Here is an 18,310-nt window from a genome sequence, read left to right as displayed (position 1 = left end):
TGTGGCAAGTGCAAAGTGCCTTATTATGTTATTGCAAAGTCAAAATGTGTCTCTGAAGGTAATTTTTTCTTATAACAATAAGGGAGTAAAAAAGGCTATCATCCTATACTCTGTCACTTGTCACGCGTACCGTAAGGGAGACAAATGAAGGGAGCTAGTCATTTTAAACCCAAATGAGACGATTCATTGACCATAGAAGACTTGGAAAAATCATGTGAAAATCCAACAGAGTTGACGCGAGACTCGTGAAGCCAAAGATTTATAAAGGAGCAGCATAGGCTGGATACGAATAATTACTTACCACCCAGAACTTTCTTATTAAAAAAGAGAGAGAGAGAGAATATGATGAGTTCAAACCAATATGTCTTGTTAGTTTTCTTTGTTTCTCTTATATACCACAACACTCTTGCTTCTCCTTGGCTCCAAAGGGATGCGCTTTTGGAGTTCAAAAACGAGTTCCCCATCAATGCATCCGACCCAGATGATCCAATAAATTCATGGAACAGGAGCACTGATTACTGTTCTTGGGAAGGTGTCACATGCGATCGTAATTCCGGAAAGGTTATATCACTCGTCCTCGACTCATTCTATCTGGACGGCTCTTTGAAAACAAACAGCAGTCTTTTTTCACTCCAACATCTTCGTAACCTATCCCTTGACCATTGCGGTCTCAGAGGAGAGATTCCTTCTTCACTAGGAAACCTTTCTCATCTCAGAGTTCTTGACCTCTCTAATAATCATTTTGATGGTGAAATCTCCTCTTCCTTGGGCTATCTAAACCAGCTAACTTCCTTGAGCATTGGGTCCAACAATCTCACAGGAAGGCTTCCAACTTCACTAGGAAACCTTTCTCGACTCACACAACTTGACCTCACTGATAATCACTTGGATGGTGAAATTCCTCCTTCATTTGGCAACCTAAACCAAGTACTATCGGTCAGCCTGTCCATGAACAATTTGAACGGTACCTTTCCAATCTCATTTCTAAATCTCACCAAGCTAAATGCTTTATATCTTTTTCAAAACCAATTCACCTCTGGAGATGATCTCCCTCTTTTTCTACCAAATTTAACCAGCTTGTACTACTTAGACCTTAGCTATAATCACTTTAAATCCACGGTTCCTGACTTGAGTGGACTCCACAACTTACTCAAGATTGATCTGAGTGGAAACTCCTTTGTTGGGAATTTTCCCGCTTCTCTGTTAAAGATTCCATCACTTGAAGCGGTTTATTTGGAGGGGAACCAATTCGAGGGATCTTTAGAGTTTCATAATGCATCGTCATCGTCTGTGGATACTCTACTCCTTTCTCATAATAATTTCTCTCGGGTTTCAGAATCCATATCTGGACTTGCGATGCTCTCATCTTTAGCTCTTGGCTATAACAGTTTCGTAGGACCAATCCCAGTTTCCATATCTGGTATCCCCAATCTGTCACAGTTAGATCTAAGCCATAACGGTTTCACTGGCCCAATCCCTGGATCTATGTCCAAATTAGTCTACCTCTTTATTCTTGATCTCTCTTACAATAAGTTGGAAGGTCAAGTACCTAGCTTCGTGTGGGGAGTATATGGGTTGACGCTTTCTCATAATTATTTCAGTAGCCTCGAGAAACCACGAAAAGTTGTCGACGACAAAGATTCGATTGACAAAGTTTCCTTTGATCTTGGTTCGAATTCACTCCGAGGACCATTCCCCCAATGGCTCTGTAAGGTCAGATTATTAGAATTCTTGGATATGTCCAACAACCATCTCAATGGTTCCATTCCTCCATGTTTTTTGAACCCTCCTTTTCTTAAAGAGGTAAGTCTACGAAAGAACAACCTAAGCGGGTTTCTTCCGGATATGTATTCCTCCCAAGAGTTGAAGTCACTAGACGTTAGCGGCAACCAGTTAGTGGGGAAGCTTCCAAGATCTTTGATCGGCTGCAACTATTTGGAATTTCTGAATTTGAAAGGGAACAATTTGAGAGACACGTTTCCATCCTGGTTGAGATCATTGGAACGTTTACGTGTTCTTTTGCTGGGATCAAATGCATTTTATGGACCAATCTATACCCCTTCCTCCTCCTCCACAGATTTTGGGTTTTCAACTCTACGTGTCATTGACATATCGCATAACAACTTCAGTGGAACCTTGCCACGAGATTATTTTGCCAACTGGCTTGAAATGTCATCGGTATGGAAAGGGGAAAAAGATTGGTCTGATCTCCCTATGTACGAAGGCAACCAAATGGACAGAGGCATGTATGAAAATTCAATGGTTATGATCTACAAAGGTGTAGAAACAGAGTTTTCCGAGATCTTACTTGCCTTCAAAGCCATCGATTTTTCCGGAAACAATTTCAGCGGAGAGATCCCTGAATCCATCGGTTTGTTGAAGGGACTGCGTCTCCTCAACTTGTCAGGTAATTCATTCACAAGTAGCATTCCATCAACCTTGGCGAATATAACATATCTCGAAGCACTCGACCTCTCTCGCAACAACCTCTCTGGTCATATTCCTCTTGATTTGGACAACCTCACCTTCTTGTCATACATGGACTTTTCCCACAACCTTCTCGAAGGTCCAGTGCCACGCGGCACGCAGTTTCAAAGGCAAAACTGTTCTTCATTCGCAGACAACGTCAAACTCTATGGTCTCGAGGAAATATGTGGACCAATCCATGTCCCGGATGCAGCACCACCGCAACAACCCAAGGACTCGTCGTCCGAGCCTGAAGATGTTTTGAACTGGATAGCAGCCGCAATAGCCTACGGACCTGGCGTGATTTGCGGATTGGTGATCGGACATATCTTCAATTCTCACAAACACGAAAGGTTGATGAGAAGGTTCCGTCGAAACAATCCAAGTGGTACAACAAGAGTGCACTAAATCCCTTTATATGTTTCGGATTATTGCAGAAAGAAAGAAGACATTTTGAAACTTTAAAAGTGACGTTGTGATGCTGTTTGGTAATAAAGAGTTCGTTTCAAGCTCGTTGAAGTTGTATTATATAGTAGGGAAAATTTATAGATTTGCGTTTTCAAAGTGAAATGTTTGAATATCGTATACCACAAAGAAATCAGAGGTCATGTTAAGCTATATGACCTAATCAAAAGCTGAGACTCTCACTCAGGCCGTGTTATGCTCCCATAATACACAGAAGATAAGACTATCATCATTTGTTAGACAATAAAATATTTCTGAAATACAAGACTCAAACTTTCGAACAAAAGTTTGTATATAAAAGTAAACATAAACATATGTGATTAGATTGCATGGGTATTATTATGATCGTCATTGAAATTGCAAAAAAAATATCCATAACAGGAACCATAAAAGTAACCCTTTCCATGGGTTTGGGATAGCTTCAAAATTAAACAAAAAGAAAAGCACAAAGTAACAAAGAATTAACTATTATGTATATAATTAAATTGGTGTAATCACATAAATCAAAGCAATCACATTTTCTTATTTATTTACAATCATTTTATAGTAAATAAATCTAAACAATTGTTATTATCTATTCTGTATGTTATTTAATTTAATTTAAATGATATTAACATAGATATATAATATATTTTAATATGACTATTTATGGAGTGAGACTTCCTAATCATATGGTTTTATGATCATTTATAATTCTTTTATAAAAAGGTTAAATCATTGATAACAAAATTTTCAACGTGAGACTTTTAACGGTTTCAAAATTTATAATCTGATGAGGACATCAAGTCATCATCAACGAGGGAGGAAGGAATCAGGAGACATGAAGTGGGGAACATGAAGCTGAGTAGAGCTAAATAAGCCAATCCGGATATATGTGCAGTCAAAACGCAATATCTAAGAAACCAGGAGGAATTTATTCGTGAAACCGGTTTTGATGGATTCTAAACTCAACAAGAACACACAACGGATTGATTTCATATCAAAATCATTAATGGTTAGAAGATATGTCAGTTCCAAGTCAAAGGTGGCTATGCCAAACTCAATGTTGGCATCCAGGAGACTTTGTGCTACTTCGAGAGAACTCTACAACATCTTAAGAAGCACTATCACCCACTGGATCATGCGGATCCTTGAAAAATAAAATCAAATCAAATCGAAGCTAAATATGGAAAGTTGGACAGTTACTTACTTGGTTTGATAATTACCAAACCAAGATATGGCGACCAGGAGAGTTTCTACATGGTCAATGACATACAGAGTACATATCCAACCATCCAGGAGAGCATTACACCATTCCACCATACACCAGCCAGCATGTGATCAAGAGGATCTTCATTTACATAAACTTACCATATCATGAAGCAATCAGATTTGAAGGATTTGAAGACCAACGGCTATATCTACACGACCAAAGCCTTCTGAACATCTTTCCAATGAACCTAGACGTGCCAAGACATCATTATTTATTGCCTAAGCTTTCAAGATTTAAGGAGCCATTGAATCCCCTTCATTTAGCATATTTTTTCATTAATGCTCCAACAGCTCTATTGTCTGTTAATTCAGCAATTATCTTTCATATTTCTAGCTTAGGACGAACCTATATAAGCTCATAGAATATTTCTGTAAGGAACCACCTTTCAATCTACAAGTTTGTTCAATAAGAAATTCAGTTTCTGCTTCAAAGAGTGTCTTTGAGTTTTTTCTTGTCTTTAGATTCATTTGAGAGATTCATCTGTTTCTATGGATCTTTGGATTAGGATTTCTTGTGAAATTCAAGCAAGTCTGGTTCACCACTGATTGAGAGAGTCAGTCAAGCCCAAGGACTGAGAAAGTCAATCAAAGCTTCACCACCACCTCTACCAACATCCCACCTTCCGCAAGCGAAGCTTGGAATCTACTGATCATCTAGTGATCTTAAGTTGGAGAAATTTCAATCTTACATCATAATCATTCTTGGAAATTCAGTGCAAATTCTGAAATTAAATATTAAGTTCTCAATTCTTGTTCAATGCAAATCTTAAAATCAAAATATTTATGTATTATGGTATATTATATATCTTATTCTGAATTTATAAATGAGACCTTTTACTTATATGGATCTGTGATCAATTTCATCTTGTTAGAGTAAAAAATTTAAGCCATTGATCATAAAATTTTAATGTGGGACTTTTAATATCCTTAGTAATTTATAGTCGTTATTAGAAATTCAAAGTATAATATATACAAAATATATAAAATTTTATTATATTTTAATGTAATTATTTAATTTATTTTAAATTTGATCAAAAATTTTAATTTATTTTAATAATATCAAATTCGAACAAAAATGATGGAGAATACATAAATTGTTATCAAATGTTTATTATGAAAATCATTAATTATCATAAATATATTTTAATCATATTAGGTAATTTGTAACTTTTATTTAAGGAAAGAATGAAAATATTAACTGTACACTACTAATTAATTTTATGATTGGTTTAATGAGAATTGTATTATATGTTAAGGTATGACCAACATATTTTCTCTAAAAACTTTGAGAAGCATTTTATTTGATGACATGTGTCATATTTAAAATATTGTAATATTTCTTAAATAATATATAAAGGGTTTTCTCACATTTAACCTTCATTTTAACCGGTTATACCTTTGTCCTTTGTAAGTAGCATGTGAAAGAGAGAAGTAATTGATGGTATCTTCGGTTGTAAATAATACCTTCCACGTCACACACTAATTTATCGCATACAAATGCATCAATACTATTAATTCAGAATCATTCTTAAATGAGTTTAAAAATGTTTCCAAAATTGTCCTTAATGAGATGAGTAAATATAAATGGTCATTAAGGACTATTAAGTAATTCAGTTTGGTGGGCTTTTTTCAATTGCGTAATGGACTTTATACTTTTATTGTTTTTAATAGTATGTTTAACAAATGAAGTTCATAAGTATTGTAATTAATAGTATTGATGTCGTATTATATGCATGATTTATCTCGCCATTGTGTTATTTGAGTAAAAATAAAAGTGTTGATTAGCCGACTATACAATATTCAATAACATAAGTTTGTGTTCCTAAACTACTCCACGTCCCTTAAGATATGGCGGCCATATAATTTATTTCACACTTATGCATGGACAATTCTTAGCTTTATATAACAAATGCTAAACTACTCGACGTGTTCATGGACAATTCCTAAACTACTCGACGTGTTCATGAACAAATGCTCTCGACGTCCATTTCTGTATCTATAACATTTAGACATATTAAATGGAAATACTTATTATTAAAATGTCAAGTTGAACAACAAACATATTACTCGGTTACACATACTTGTTTTTTTTTTTTTTAACCTGGGGGTATCCCAGGCCCAGAAGGCCCAGACTAATCCCCAAGGGGAAGGAATGCCCACGGATAGACGCCCCTCCCAGTTTTTCAAATGGGCCGAAAGCATGGCCCATATCCGTGTGGGTGACAAGAGCGTTGCAAGGTAGTTCCCTCCGGCGTGGATCGAACCCCCTACCTGGGTGCAGGCGGAGACCCGTCCTAACCATTGGGCTACAACGTCTTGTCTGGTTACACATACTTGGGAAGGATGAGAAAACAAACAAAGAAAAATACAAATACAATAATAGACAAACATAGCAAATACAATAATAGTCATACTTCAGTCATGTTATCCGGATGGCATGGATTTCGTGGCTCAAGGTTCACCATATTAACATGGTAATGATACTACATATTTTGATAAAAACTCAATTTTACCAAACTCGATTTTATTGTAACCAACTATATTGACGAATAAAATACAATAATAGAAATATTTTGCCAACTAATGTTTAACCAAATATAGATCTGGCCAAAAATACCCGAAAATATTGGGATATATTGAGCAGTAGAATATCTGAATATTCTTAAGGATATGGAACCTATCGTCAGCTAGAGATCAATATAGTTACAACCGTAATATATACAATATCAAACCGTTTGGATAACAGCAATATTTTTAGTGCATCTTAACGGTTGCCGTGTACAAAACTAAGACCTAGGTTCCATGTTAATCACTTCCCTCTTATATATACTTATACGACGTCCATGACCAATTAGCCACAAAATAAATCTACAAACCACTTACTACTGTTAGATACACAAAATGGGTTCCAATGTTGCAATCACCATGCTGAAAGATGTTCATCCGTTCAAAACAACATGGACGGTGGAAGTGAAGGTGCTGCAAATGTGGAAATCATTTAGCGCACAAACTGGTTCTTCTTTTGATATGGTGTTGGCTGATAAAAACGTAATTAGTAATTTCTCTTCCTATCGTAAGCGTTTTTTTTGTTGAATATTAACTTTATTGTGTGTTTTTACTACATTTAGGGTTGGAAAATCCATGCCAGATGCAAACAATCATTGATGGGCAATAACGACATGAGAGATTCGTGGGTTGGAAAATGGAAAGTTATATCTAACTTTTCCTTGCGCTGTGCATCTGGTCTTAACAAACCAACCAACCATTTTTACCAAATGGATTTCTTGACTCAAACTTCAATTACGGATTCTGATATCCAATGTGACGACATGTTTCTCGACCTCCATGATTTTTCCATCATAAAAAATGGTGGTTACGACCCATGTATTCTTATTGGTAATCTATACACGTTTTTTATATATTTGTTTTCTCTATATCTATTGACATTATAACTGAAATGATAGAACATTAATATTTTCTACTATCTTTGCTAATGTAGATTTGATGGGCGAAGTCCTGGACTTCGGTGGTCTGGCTATTTTACATGGAGCAAGAAAGGAAGTTGCCAAAGTGGAGTTTACTCTAAGAGATATCAAGTAACCTAATATGCTGGATAAACTTGAAGGTATCACAAATTTGTTATGTTTCCATAATAAGGTTATCAAAAACTGAATATATTTTTTTATATGCAGGTGAGGAAAGAATATTTTTTAGCTCCGACTCCATAGATGCTTCTGATCGATTCTCAATAAATGACCAAGCTCTCACTCCAGACTTCTTAAACAAAATCAAGACATCTGGTCTGCCAAATCATAGTCTTCGATTGAAAGTCGGGTGTCCTGTGATGTTGCTTAGAAACATGGATCACACGGAAGGATTAATGAATGGTACTAGACTACAGATTACAGAGATGTGTGATTTCATGGTGAAGGCAAAAGTAATTACTGGACGAAATGTTGGTCGTACCGTGGTAATTCCTAGACTTTCTATCACACCATCAGATAAGAAGTTGCCTTTCAAAATGAGAAGGCGACAACTGCCTATTGCTGTTGCATTTGCTATTACCATCAATAAGAGTCAAGGCCAATCTCTATCCGAAGTCGGTTTGTATCTACCAAGAGATGTTTTCTCTCATGGACAGCTATACGTGGCAATTTCCAGGGTCACATCGAAGAAGGGTTTGAAAATTTTGATTCTTGACAATGAAGGGAAACCGCTTAAGACTACAAAGAATGTTGTCTTCAAAGAGATTTTTCAGAATCTCTAACATTAAATATTGATTATGGTTTTTTCTATTTTAAATACTTCATTATTTTGGTTAGTCTGGTACTATTCGTATTATTTAAAAAATTAAAGTTGTTGAGACTTATATCTTATGCCATGCTTACAGTCTTTTCCCAAATATGCATGATTACTTCTTCTATTCCATTTAACTTAACGAATGTTTAAGTCTTGATGTACCTCAAGAAAAATCAAAGTTCCATATAACAACACACAAGTACGAATTCAAAAATGAAATAAAATTTCTTCAAATATTTCCTTGACCACTATATTCTACTGGAGTGCTTATGATGTCAAAAAATTTCATAAATCATATATGAATTATACTCCCAAATTTATCTTCTGAAGCGAAAGGAAATAACATGTGGAAACAAGTCTATATTGTCGACATACTTCCGCAGCAGTGTTATACCTTTGATCTCGACATCAAAAACAACATTTTTGTTTTGACCCGAACAATAAGTCTGACCTTTTAATGAATTATAAATTATAAACATTTTATTATATCCAAAACAGTAATTTACAAGCATTTTTAAAAAAAGTATCACCAAAAAACAAAACGATTCGAATCCAAACACTTTAAATTTCGTGCTGTATACAATAAAACAAACACGCACAATACAAACTTGATTATGTCACGGTTTATATAACTAAAACCAAGAATTAGCTGTTTTTATATTGATAAAACAACATACAAACACCCGCCCTTTCAAGGGCGGGTCAGAATCTAGTTGTATCAGTAAAATGGAAGGTTAAAACGGATGGTGTTATTGCAGATGATAAATAACATGAATTCATGCTATCTGAAACCAAACTGACTGTGCATCAAACAACTTGAGATGCATAACCACATGATATAAAAGTATCAGAGTATCTATCTTTACCTTCCTTCTCCTTTTTTTTATTCTGTCTTTGGTTGTCCCTACATCTACGCTGAGATCCCTAAGATTTTTTTATTAGATTTCGTGGTTTCTCTGTGGTTTGGCGGCGGCATGATTGTTTACTAGATTTGTTTCTATGTTTCTTGACGGCTTTGATTTCTTCTGGGTGATGGCACGTGGTGGACAGTGGTGGTCAGGTTTTTATTCATTCTATTGTGTTCTCTGGTGGGGATGTGTTGAGTGGGAGAGAGTGCTTGATATCACTTTTCCATTGTCTTTATGGACATGTTTTAAAAGTGGTGTTAATGGATGTGTTCGACTATCTATTTGATTTGTATGTTGCAGTTTAAATTTGTTGAACGGTAGTTTAAGTAAAGCTAACTCGGAACAAAATTGATAAAGGCAATTGAAGAAGAAGATTTGTCTACAGTATGAGAATTATTCTCTTGTTTTTGTTGAAGATATTAGAAGTCCGTCTGCTACTGCTGGAACGGGAACACCTAAATTATCTTATTTCAAAACAAGACTAGTTTGTTATTCCTAATGTGTCGTTATTGATGTTGTTCTTGTTCGTTTCTGGTGCGTAAGACCATTAGTTTCTCATTTCGTATTCTTCTTCAATGATGTAACTAGATTTTGATCCGTGCGTCCGCACGGGTATTTATTTTCGAATAAATATATAGATATTTTAACACGTAACAATGTAGTGGTCGACACAACAATATAACAGAGTTAGCAATTTAAACTGCATTCAGATATTTATAATTTTTTTGTTCGTACTTAGTTCGAATAATTGTGGATTTGACTCGGATACCGTTTAAATTATGTAAAAAAAAATTGAGAATTTAAAAATATCTAAAATCTTCACAATTAAAAAAATTAAAAAATCTATAATGTATTTTTTGGACAACAAATAATCTATAATGTATAAATTTAAATAAAATGTGACCAGATATCTAAAATTAACATAAATCAGTGTTTTGTATATTTAGTGGAGAACCGATAAGTACTTCAAACATTTTTAGGGGGATGTATTAAATTAGATATTTTGGAAGCTTTTAAGGTGTTTTTTTGTTTTATGGGATTTAGGTGAGTTTTGAAGTTATTTGAGCGATTTTGATGAAATTTTAAAAATAAAAATAAAATTTTAGGTAATTTGATAAGATATCTTTTATCATAATAGTAACATGGATTTGATATTTTTAAAGTTGTTTTGATGATTTAAATAGTAAATAATAGTTTTAGTTAATATATTTTTTCTTATGGGATTCTCTGTTAATGCCATTGACTATTGATGTTCCTGTCTGATCTTGGGAAATCTGATGTCTACAGTTGCTAACCGAGTCAAGTCAAAAGTATCATGGATGGATACAATAGTCTATATTTTTTCTCTGTTACTCATCTTCGTTCTTGTCTTGGTATCAAATCCATTCATGGAGATCAGTGATTGTTATGACTTTGCCATCCTATATATTTCTCTTCTTTATCAAGATCTTATGTGTTCTTTAAAGACATCATTGTTATATGTTTACTTCATCACTGTTACATACATCATAGTATTCTTCTATAAGATACAGAACCACAAAACTGACATTTTTAACATCCATCCTGTATTCGTAACGTCCAAACATATATTCAAAATTTTAAATCACAGACCATTAAGAAACAACCATAAGCAAAGAATTCTTCATTCTGTTGGAAACTTTCTACATTTTCATGCAGGTAAGTGTGCTTTCTTCGTGCCCAAGAAACAAATTAACCCGTACGCGAAAAATAAAAACTACCATTGACACTTTTGTTGTGTGTTCTTGGCTTTTGAAAAGTGATAAATCGACCAGATCCATGAACTCACCCTCACTCTCTTCGTCCCGTTTTCCATGGTGGCTTACTTGATTGAATCAATATTCTAGATGCAAGTGATGAAATCACTGATTCAGGTTTACATATGTTTAGGTTAGAAAACATGTTACAGTAGAGTCGTACGGCAAAGCCACGTTTTTTCAGTGCCGGCTCTGACCCATGGCAATATGGGCAAATGCCATGGGTCCATAGGTCCAAAAAAAATTTATAGGTCCAAAAAAGAAAATTAGTTTAATTTTATTAATTAAAAAGGTTTATTTTAGTGAAAAAATCTATTTTTGTTTAAGTAAAAAGTCATGATTAACTAAGCATAATTTAAATATAATAAAAAACAAAAAAAATTATCTTGCACCATTCTCAATTTTTCATTAACAAAGCCTAATTTACACAAAAATTCAAAATTTTAAATTTTTTTAATACCACAATTTTTTTTTGCTTTAACTTAAAGAAATCTAATAATTAAAAGTTGAAAAAAAACTTATAAAAAGGTCTTTATTTTATATTTCGCCTAAGGTCATTAAATGTTTTAAGACGCGCTGCGTTTTTTTCTAATTCACTTTAAATGACATCTATGAAGATGATAATTAACACATAGTCACAGTCTCTCCATTACTCCTCTTCTTTGTGTTAATAAATCTTTTGGCATTTCTAAACCATAGCTGGTGATGCAGCAACAAAATAAACGGACCACAATATCACATAGAAAGTAATCTTCATTGGAAGCAAGACACCAGTTATGAATACGAAGAAGCAGGAAAGACACTTGCTTCGGGGACCAATGACAAACTCAATTCAATAACATCTTTATATATAAAGAAGAGTTCTAATCTCTCCCATGATGCCACCTAGGATGCCACCTAGGAAATTCATCTCATTCTGTGTTGACACGTCATATTCATCGTTGTGGGCTTTGTTTGTGGGCTTTATTGTAGTGAGGAAATTATTATCACGTCCAAACCCAAACCTAATCAGTCAAGTCGTTTCACATCTCTTCCTCTTCGATTCAACTGAGCGCTGATGCGGTGGAGGCGATTAAGATCTGTAACGGTGAGGTTACCTCTTTAATGTCTTTAATTCACTTCAATTCGGTGATATTCGTCTGTGTATTCCTATATATATACGCATATACTTCTCACAGTCGGTTTCGCTTTACAATCTCAGCTTTCACGTCTCTCTCATCTTCTGTTTGTGTTTATCTCTATCTATGGCTAATTCAATCGTTTTTTTCTCTGATCTGAAATCCGGCCGTTGCACGTCTGTTGTGGAGGCCAGATTGCTCCGTTTCTGGGAGGCTCGGAACGTCAAGCGTGGTGGTGAGCTCATGTGGATGGACTTACTCATGGTTGATGTCAATGTGAGTGTTCTCCATTCGAACCCTCGATTCCGGTCTGCTGTATACATATTACTCTTGCAACCGTTGTTTGGTTTTCCACATAGCTTTGGTTATAGTTGTTTTGATTGTTTTTTTTATATTTGGTAATGCGATCTGTTAATCGTCTTGGGTATTATTCCGGTTAGATGTATACAGGTTTTTTTTTTTTTTTTTTTTTTTGCAACCGTGATTTGTTTTCCCACCCTAGATTTTTCTTAATCTTTGGTTATAGGTGTTTCGATTGGTTTGATTTTTTTTCTTTATTTATTTTTTTTTTTTTTGGCAATGCGATATGTTAGTCGCCTTGATGCTATTCCGGTTAGCTGTATACAGATTATTTTGCAACCGTTATTAGCTTTCCCCCATCGAGGAATGTTGGATGTATGTGTTATGTTAATGTTATGTTAATGATAATTTCGTAAACATGTGACAGGGGACCATGATGCAAGCTACCATCAGTGCTGGACGTCTGCCAGAGTACCGGGGAAGACTCATTGCCGGATCAATGTTCACACTTTCCGGATTTGATGTCTCCAGAGCAGCACAAAACTTCAGGCTCACAGATTCGTCGTTGATGATCCGTTTCAGCGATATGACCTCCTTTAAGGAGCTACCTGCGCCGGTCTCACCTTTGCCAGAGGAAGCGTTCAGGTTTCGTAACCAGTCGGAGCTGGTTGGGCTAGCTAATACGAGCACCCAGTTACCAGGTATAACTGTAACAATGAGTCATGTTTATTATATTGTTATAGTATGTGTACTGAATTCTGATGAGCTTGCTTTTTTGTAAAGACGTTGTAGGTGAGATACTTTGTGTGAAAAGCACAGTTAGTGATCCTCCAGAGGAGAAGAACAGAGTCATGGTGACTATGAAGCTGGATAGGTAGATGTCGTGTCTGGTTGATCTGTAGTTTGTTCGTCATATGCTCTGACCGTGTTGCGTGAATCTGATATAATTCCTTTTCTCCTTTTTTCTCCTTTTTGGATGTGTGCAGTGACGAGACCATCACTTTGAGCTTATTTGATTCGCAAGCTGTTGCTTTCCACAAGCAACTTGAGGCCATGCAGGTTGATCCGAAGGTCATGGTTGCTACTAGCATCAACCCGAAGATGGTTGGAGGTCTGTTATATCTTTCACTGTTGCACCATCGCGTACTGTCATAGCAACTCGATCCTTATTATTTGTATTGCTCAATGTAGGGCGGCTGTTTCTCAATGCAACGTCGGGCACCCATGTGTATTTTGATAAGGCGACAAGAGCAGGAGAAGTCCTGTTCTACCAGTATGTCTGACGTCACTGAGCACGATTGTGTAATATTTTATATTTGTCTGGCTAATCGGTAAATCATGTGTAGGTTGGTCACTCGAGATACTGGACTGCCGTCAGTCGCTCCGCTATTAAGATCGTATGCGAAGGTGGAGACGATGTCCATTGCCGAGCTTACCAGTTTCATCGTTTCAGCTGCAACCCAGGTCATATTTATGGTTACTTTGTTACTATTTATTTCTTCGTTGTCGACTTAGGTTTGATATCTCTGGATTTCATACGAGCGTTGTTGGATGCAGGAGATTGATTTTTTGTGCACTGGAAGGGTTGTTCACGTAGACGCAGGGCGGGGGTGGTGCTATGTTGCCTGCTCGAAATGCAGTAAGAAACTGGAACGGTCTGCTTCTGCGTTTACATGTGTTAGATGCAACAATTCACATGCTGTTGGGGCCCTTCGGTAGGTTGCACTTTTAGGATGTTGTTTGTCCGACTTCGTGTTTTGCTATATGAAGATCGTAGACCGTTGTTTGGCTGACTTAATGTTTACTAATTATAGTTACCGCGTGGAGATGGCAATATGTGATGATACTGGAGAAGCAACCTTTGTTTGGTTCGATGGTGTGATGGCGAAATTGCATAGTCTCAGGGCAAGTGAAGCTGCGCAGATGCTGGTATGATAAATATTTGACTACATGTGTGATATCACCCGTTGAGCGGCGTCTGCTTACTCACCTCATCTTTTGTCAAATAGGCTGAGGACGGGGTGAACCCTGAAGACACTGGCCTTCCTCCCTTCATTGCAGAGATGGAGGGTAAAACGTACACTTTCCAAGTGAGAGTCACTGCGTTTAATTTCACCGAGCATCACAGGACCTTCACCATAACACGAGTTGCTGAGGAGCATGGTCGTCTGCCAGTCGATGCCGTGATCAATAATGTAAGTATAATGTGAAAAATGGTATCTATCTGTCCGCGTGCAAATCTCTGTACTTATAACGCAAGTTCAATGTATAGGGAGGTAATGATGACGAGGACGATGATGATCCGTCTGACGAGACTGGGGGTAAAGCTCCTGATGGTGATGAGGATGCTGGCGATTCAGCGTCTGCTGGTGGTACGGGTTCGTCCGGCAAGGCGCGTAGGAACACTGGTGCAGGACCCTCCGAGGGTGTGAAGAAGTCACGTGTTGTCTGAGATGTATGAGCTCCTAATAAGGCTCATATTATTATTATTATTATTATGGATGTTTGTTTGAAATTCCCGCGGATTCGGATATTTTATTGGGTCATCCCCGTTAATGCATTTCAGTTTGAACTTTAATTCCGATTTTCTATCATTCTGGTTTAGTCATTTTGCTTTGGTTTAGTGAATCCCTATTACATACGGTTATTTAGAATAGATCCGGAATATTCATTTTGCTTTGTTTATTCATTTTGGTTCGAGTCCTTATAGTGTTTAGCTTGCTAATAAAGCTTTAGAAATAATCTATTAATTTCCTGTTTAGAATAGGCTAGAAATTGTTTATACATCTAGAACCAATTTTGCAAGAAATTGTTTATACATCTAGAACCAATTTATAAACAGATTCCATTAATTTTGATTGTTATACTGTCTTATTTTTTTATATATATACAAATGATGATGAAAATGGTGTGTTTGTTTTAAAAAAAAAAAATAAAAAAAAAAATAAAATAGTTTTGCTTCATTTTATATAAAGATATATATGTCTTTATGTATAAAAACTTTTTTTTGTTATTTTGTATAGATTATTCTTTTGTTATTTTTTTATTTTACATCTCGCAATCTCTGTTTCGCCTACAACCTTTCACGAATAAATACTCTTCCCATATAAAACATTCAATTAGCGTATAACATGATGGATTTGGTATTATTCATTCAATACATAAAATTACTATTCAAGAATATGAAATCAAATGTGGTGATACACAATCCATGATTACGGACATTACGACGTTACATAAGTACACAAGTATATCTCATAAATGCATATCGAACCGTATATTCAAATGTTAAAGATCCTTGCTGTATAAATTTGACCCAATTGATGCTGCATACGAATACCACACTACCAAACACTGATTCAAAAATAAAATAAGCACATCAACATGAATAGCCCCCAGGGTCTCCCGGCCGTCTCATCTCAGCAGGATTCAAATGACGTCACGGATGCTATTGGCCCTGACCCGGCGGTTAACAGCAGCATGAACACCTCCGACGACGAAGAAACTCCTGACATATCACCGGCGTCATATTTCAAAACCCTGACCCTGGAGTACTTTGCATCCGAACCACTACGGATGGTGTATGGCTACCGAGACTTAATCCAGTCATGTCTGGAGAGCAATAACCCCGAATCGCAGTTTATTGAAGGTATAAACCAGTATTTTTTCCATAAGAGCACGAGCACCGCATTAGAACATCTAAGACTTTCAGCTGTTGGGAAATATGATAAGGGTACTTACCTTTATGGGATACTGCTGCTGTGCAACGGAAAGATGAAAAGGGGAAGAAAGGTTCTAGACACCCTAAAATGGAAACATACACTGATCACCACAAACAGATGCTGGCGAGAGATTAAGAAGGTACTAAGCGTTTACGGTATTATGCTAGAGGACACGTATCTGACCAACCTGGCCAAGCTCAAGCCCCCCCCAACCTGCGATCTCCATAAGAAAACGCATTTGTGCAAAAAATGTTACTACTTTATAAGGGTCCAAATGTTTGTGGACTATATTGCTTATCGAAAGTGATTTCCGTTTTGTTTTCGTGGCGTCGCCTGAGATGGTGAAGAAAGGGCGTGTTGGGTGAGATTATGATAAACCGTCTGATTCTAATAATCGCTCAGAATCTATATGTTGAGACCGGTCTACTGAGTGCCTTTGCTTTCTGTTTCTGTTTTCGATTTCCTCTTTGTTTTTTTTGGTTTTGTTTCTGCTTCTATTATTTCTGTTGAGACCGGTTTCATGAGTTTTTGAATATTACGTTGAATTTTACTCTCAGAGCTTGCTGTTTATGTTTCTATAGAAAACATATGTAATTGGTCGGTTAACTCATACTAAGATAATTAGTTAAAATGAATATACGGTCCATCCATACTCTGAATATGGTAAATCACGTATAAATTACAATCATTGACGATATATGACGTATATTGTTACTCGGTTGTTTTGGTAGAAAAAATAAAAATAGTAAACCGGTTTCAGAAAATTGTAAGTTTGGTTCGATAATATTGCCGGTATAAAATTATTTGCGTTGCGTCGGACACACGCAAATACATAACGGCGTTATGACTTGGTAAAAGTGACATGCAATGCAATTGAAACAATAATAAATATATTACAAAAAAAACAAAACATGCATATACATTTTCCGGATCCGTAACGTCTGTCCAACTTCAACCCTTTTTTTTGTCTAAATAGGTTGGTGAGGGATATATACTTAGTCTCCAAATAAATATACATTTTTACCATATACTTTTACACCTTTTTCCTGGTAATAATTATTTATTTATACATATATAGATAGATCTTGGACACATAGATGTAAACAAACTTGAATTATATTCATGTAGATGACGGCCAAAAAAAAAGATTAAATGATATCAAGTATACGTCAGAAAATATTAACAAGTTAAAAAACTGTAAATGCTATCAAGTATACGTTTAAAAAAAAAACAGTAAATGCTATCAAGTATACGTTTAAAAAAAAAATTATAACTGAATATAATTTCAATTACCTGATTAAGATTACCAAAACCATTATTACATCTAATAATAAGACTACCCATGCAATTTAAAAATGGAATATCGGACTGATTTGTTCCTATCAACCCATTTGTTCAAATAACAGTTTTAAATATAGCTGAGAACCTTTTGAATTGGCTCGGTTTGGTTGTTGGTTTACCTCGGTTTTCATGGATCTAAAAAGTCCCATGTTATGTTGCACGTAAAAGCGTAGTTCTTGCAATTATCACAATTGACATTAATGCAGCATCATTATTACTACGTTATTACTCTAAGCGTCGTGAGGTGTGGAGTGGGAAGTTAAGTCGTTCTCTTTCATAGGAGCTGCCCAGTATATATACATATAGAATACATCATCAACTAGGCTGCAAGCTTACAGAAACAAGAAAAAGCAAAAGAAAAAAAAAACAGAAAGCAAAAAAAAACAAAACACGTTCTACTCTTCTCCTCTCATGGATCCAGTTGAGCCAAAGATGTCGAGCTTGGTGGATCTGCCTGATGACATGCTAATGTGTATTGTTGCCAAGGTTGGGGCAAGCTCTCCAATTGACTATTTCAACACAGTTGTCTCCTGCAAGAGCCTCGGCTTTGGTTGCGATACTTACCTCATTGCGAGGGAGCTCAACCTAGCACCGTTTGTTAAGGAGCCTCTCCGGTCTCGCAGATACCAGAAAGTGATGGACAGCTGCCTACGTGCCAATAACCC

The 18,310-nt window shown here is 36.0% G+C and overlaps 3 protein-coding genes across 4 annotated transcripts; all 3 read left to right on the top strand.

The window, feature by feature from the left end:
• Positions 1 to 247: 247 nt before the first annotated feature.
• Positions 248 to 3,046, top strand: LOC108850707 (receptor-like protein 30). The gene has a single exon (XM_018624190.2). It carries the CDS (start codon positions 343 to 345, stop codon positions 2,872 to 2,874), a length of 2,532 nt encoding a protein of 843 aa, XP_018479692.2. The 5' UTR covers positions 248 to 342; the 3' UTR covers positions 2,875 to 3,046.
• A 4,037-nt stretch (positions 3,047 to 7,083) lies between these two features.
• On the top strand, positions 7,084 to 8,449 carry LOC130511290 (uncharacterized). Its single transcript, XM_057008206.1, has 3 exons — positions 7,084 to 7,230; positions 7,311 to 7,578; positions 7,875 to 8,449. The coding sequence occupies exons 1-3, from the start codon at positions 7,084 to 7,086 to the stop codon at positions 8,447 to 8,449; spliced, it is 990 nt and encodes a 329-aa protein (XP_056864186.1).
• Positions 8,450 to 12,154: 3,705 nt separating this feature from the next.
• LOC130510643 (uncharacterized) lies at positions 12,155 to 15,161 on the top strand. 2 transcript variants are annotated; one of them, XM_057007151.1, is made up of 11 exons: positions 12,155 to 12,251; positions 12,477 to 12,558; positions 13,010 to 13,283; positions 13,366 to 13,456; positions 13,569 to 13,693; positions 13,774 to 13,855; positions 13,929 to 14,046; positions 14,140 to 14,297; positions 14,397 to 14,511; positions 14,592 to 14,777; positions 14,855 to 15,161. In XM_057007151.1, the coding sequence occupies exons 2-11, from the start codon at positions 12,526 to 12,528 to the stop codon at positions 15,032 to 15,034; spliced, it is 1,362 nt and encodes a 453-aa protein (XP_056863131.1). In that variant the 5' UTR covers positions 12,155 to 12,251; positions 12,477 to 12,525; the 3' UTR covers positions 15,035 to 15,161. The 2 variants fall into 2 exon arrangements, with proteins under 2 accessions (XP_056863131.1, XP_056863129.1); XM_057007149.1 differs by having other exon boundaries at positions 12,159 to 12,558.
• Positions 15,162 to 18,310: the final 3,149 nt, after the last annotated feature.

Source organism: Raphanus sativus, chromosome 4, assembly GCF_000801105.2.
Source record: "Raphanus sativus cultivar WK10039 chromosome 4, ASM80110v3, whole genome shotgun sequence".
NCBI lineage: Eukaryota > Viridiplantae > Streptophyta > Magnoliopsida > Brassicales > Brassicaceae > Raphanus > Raphanus sativus.
This window is presented reverse-complemented; position numbering and strand designations above follow the sequence as displayed.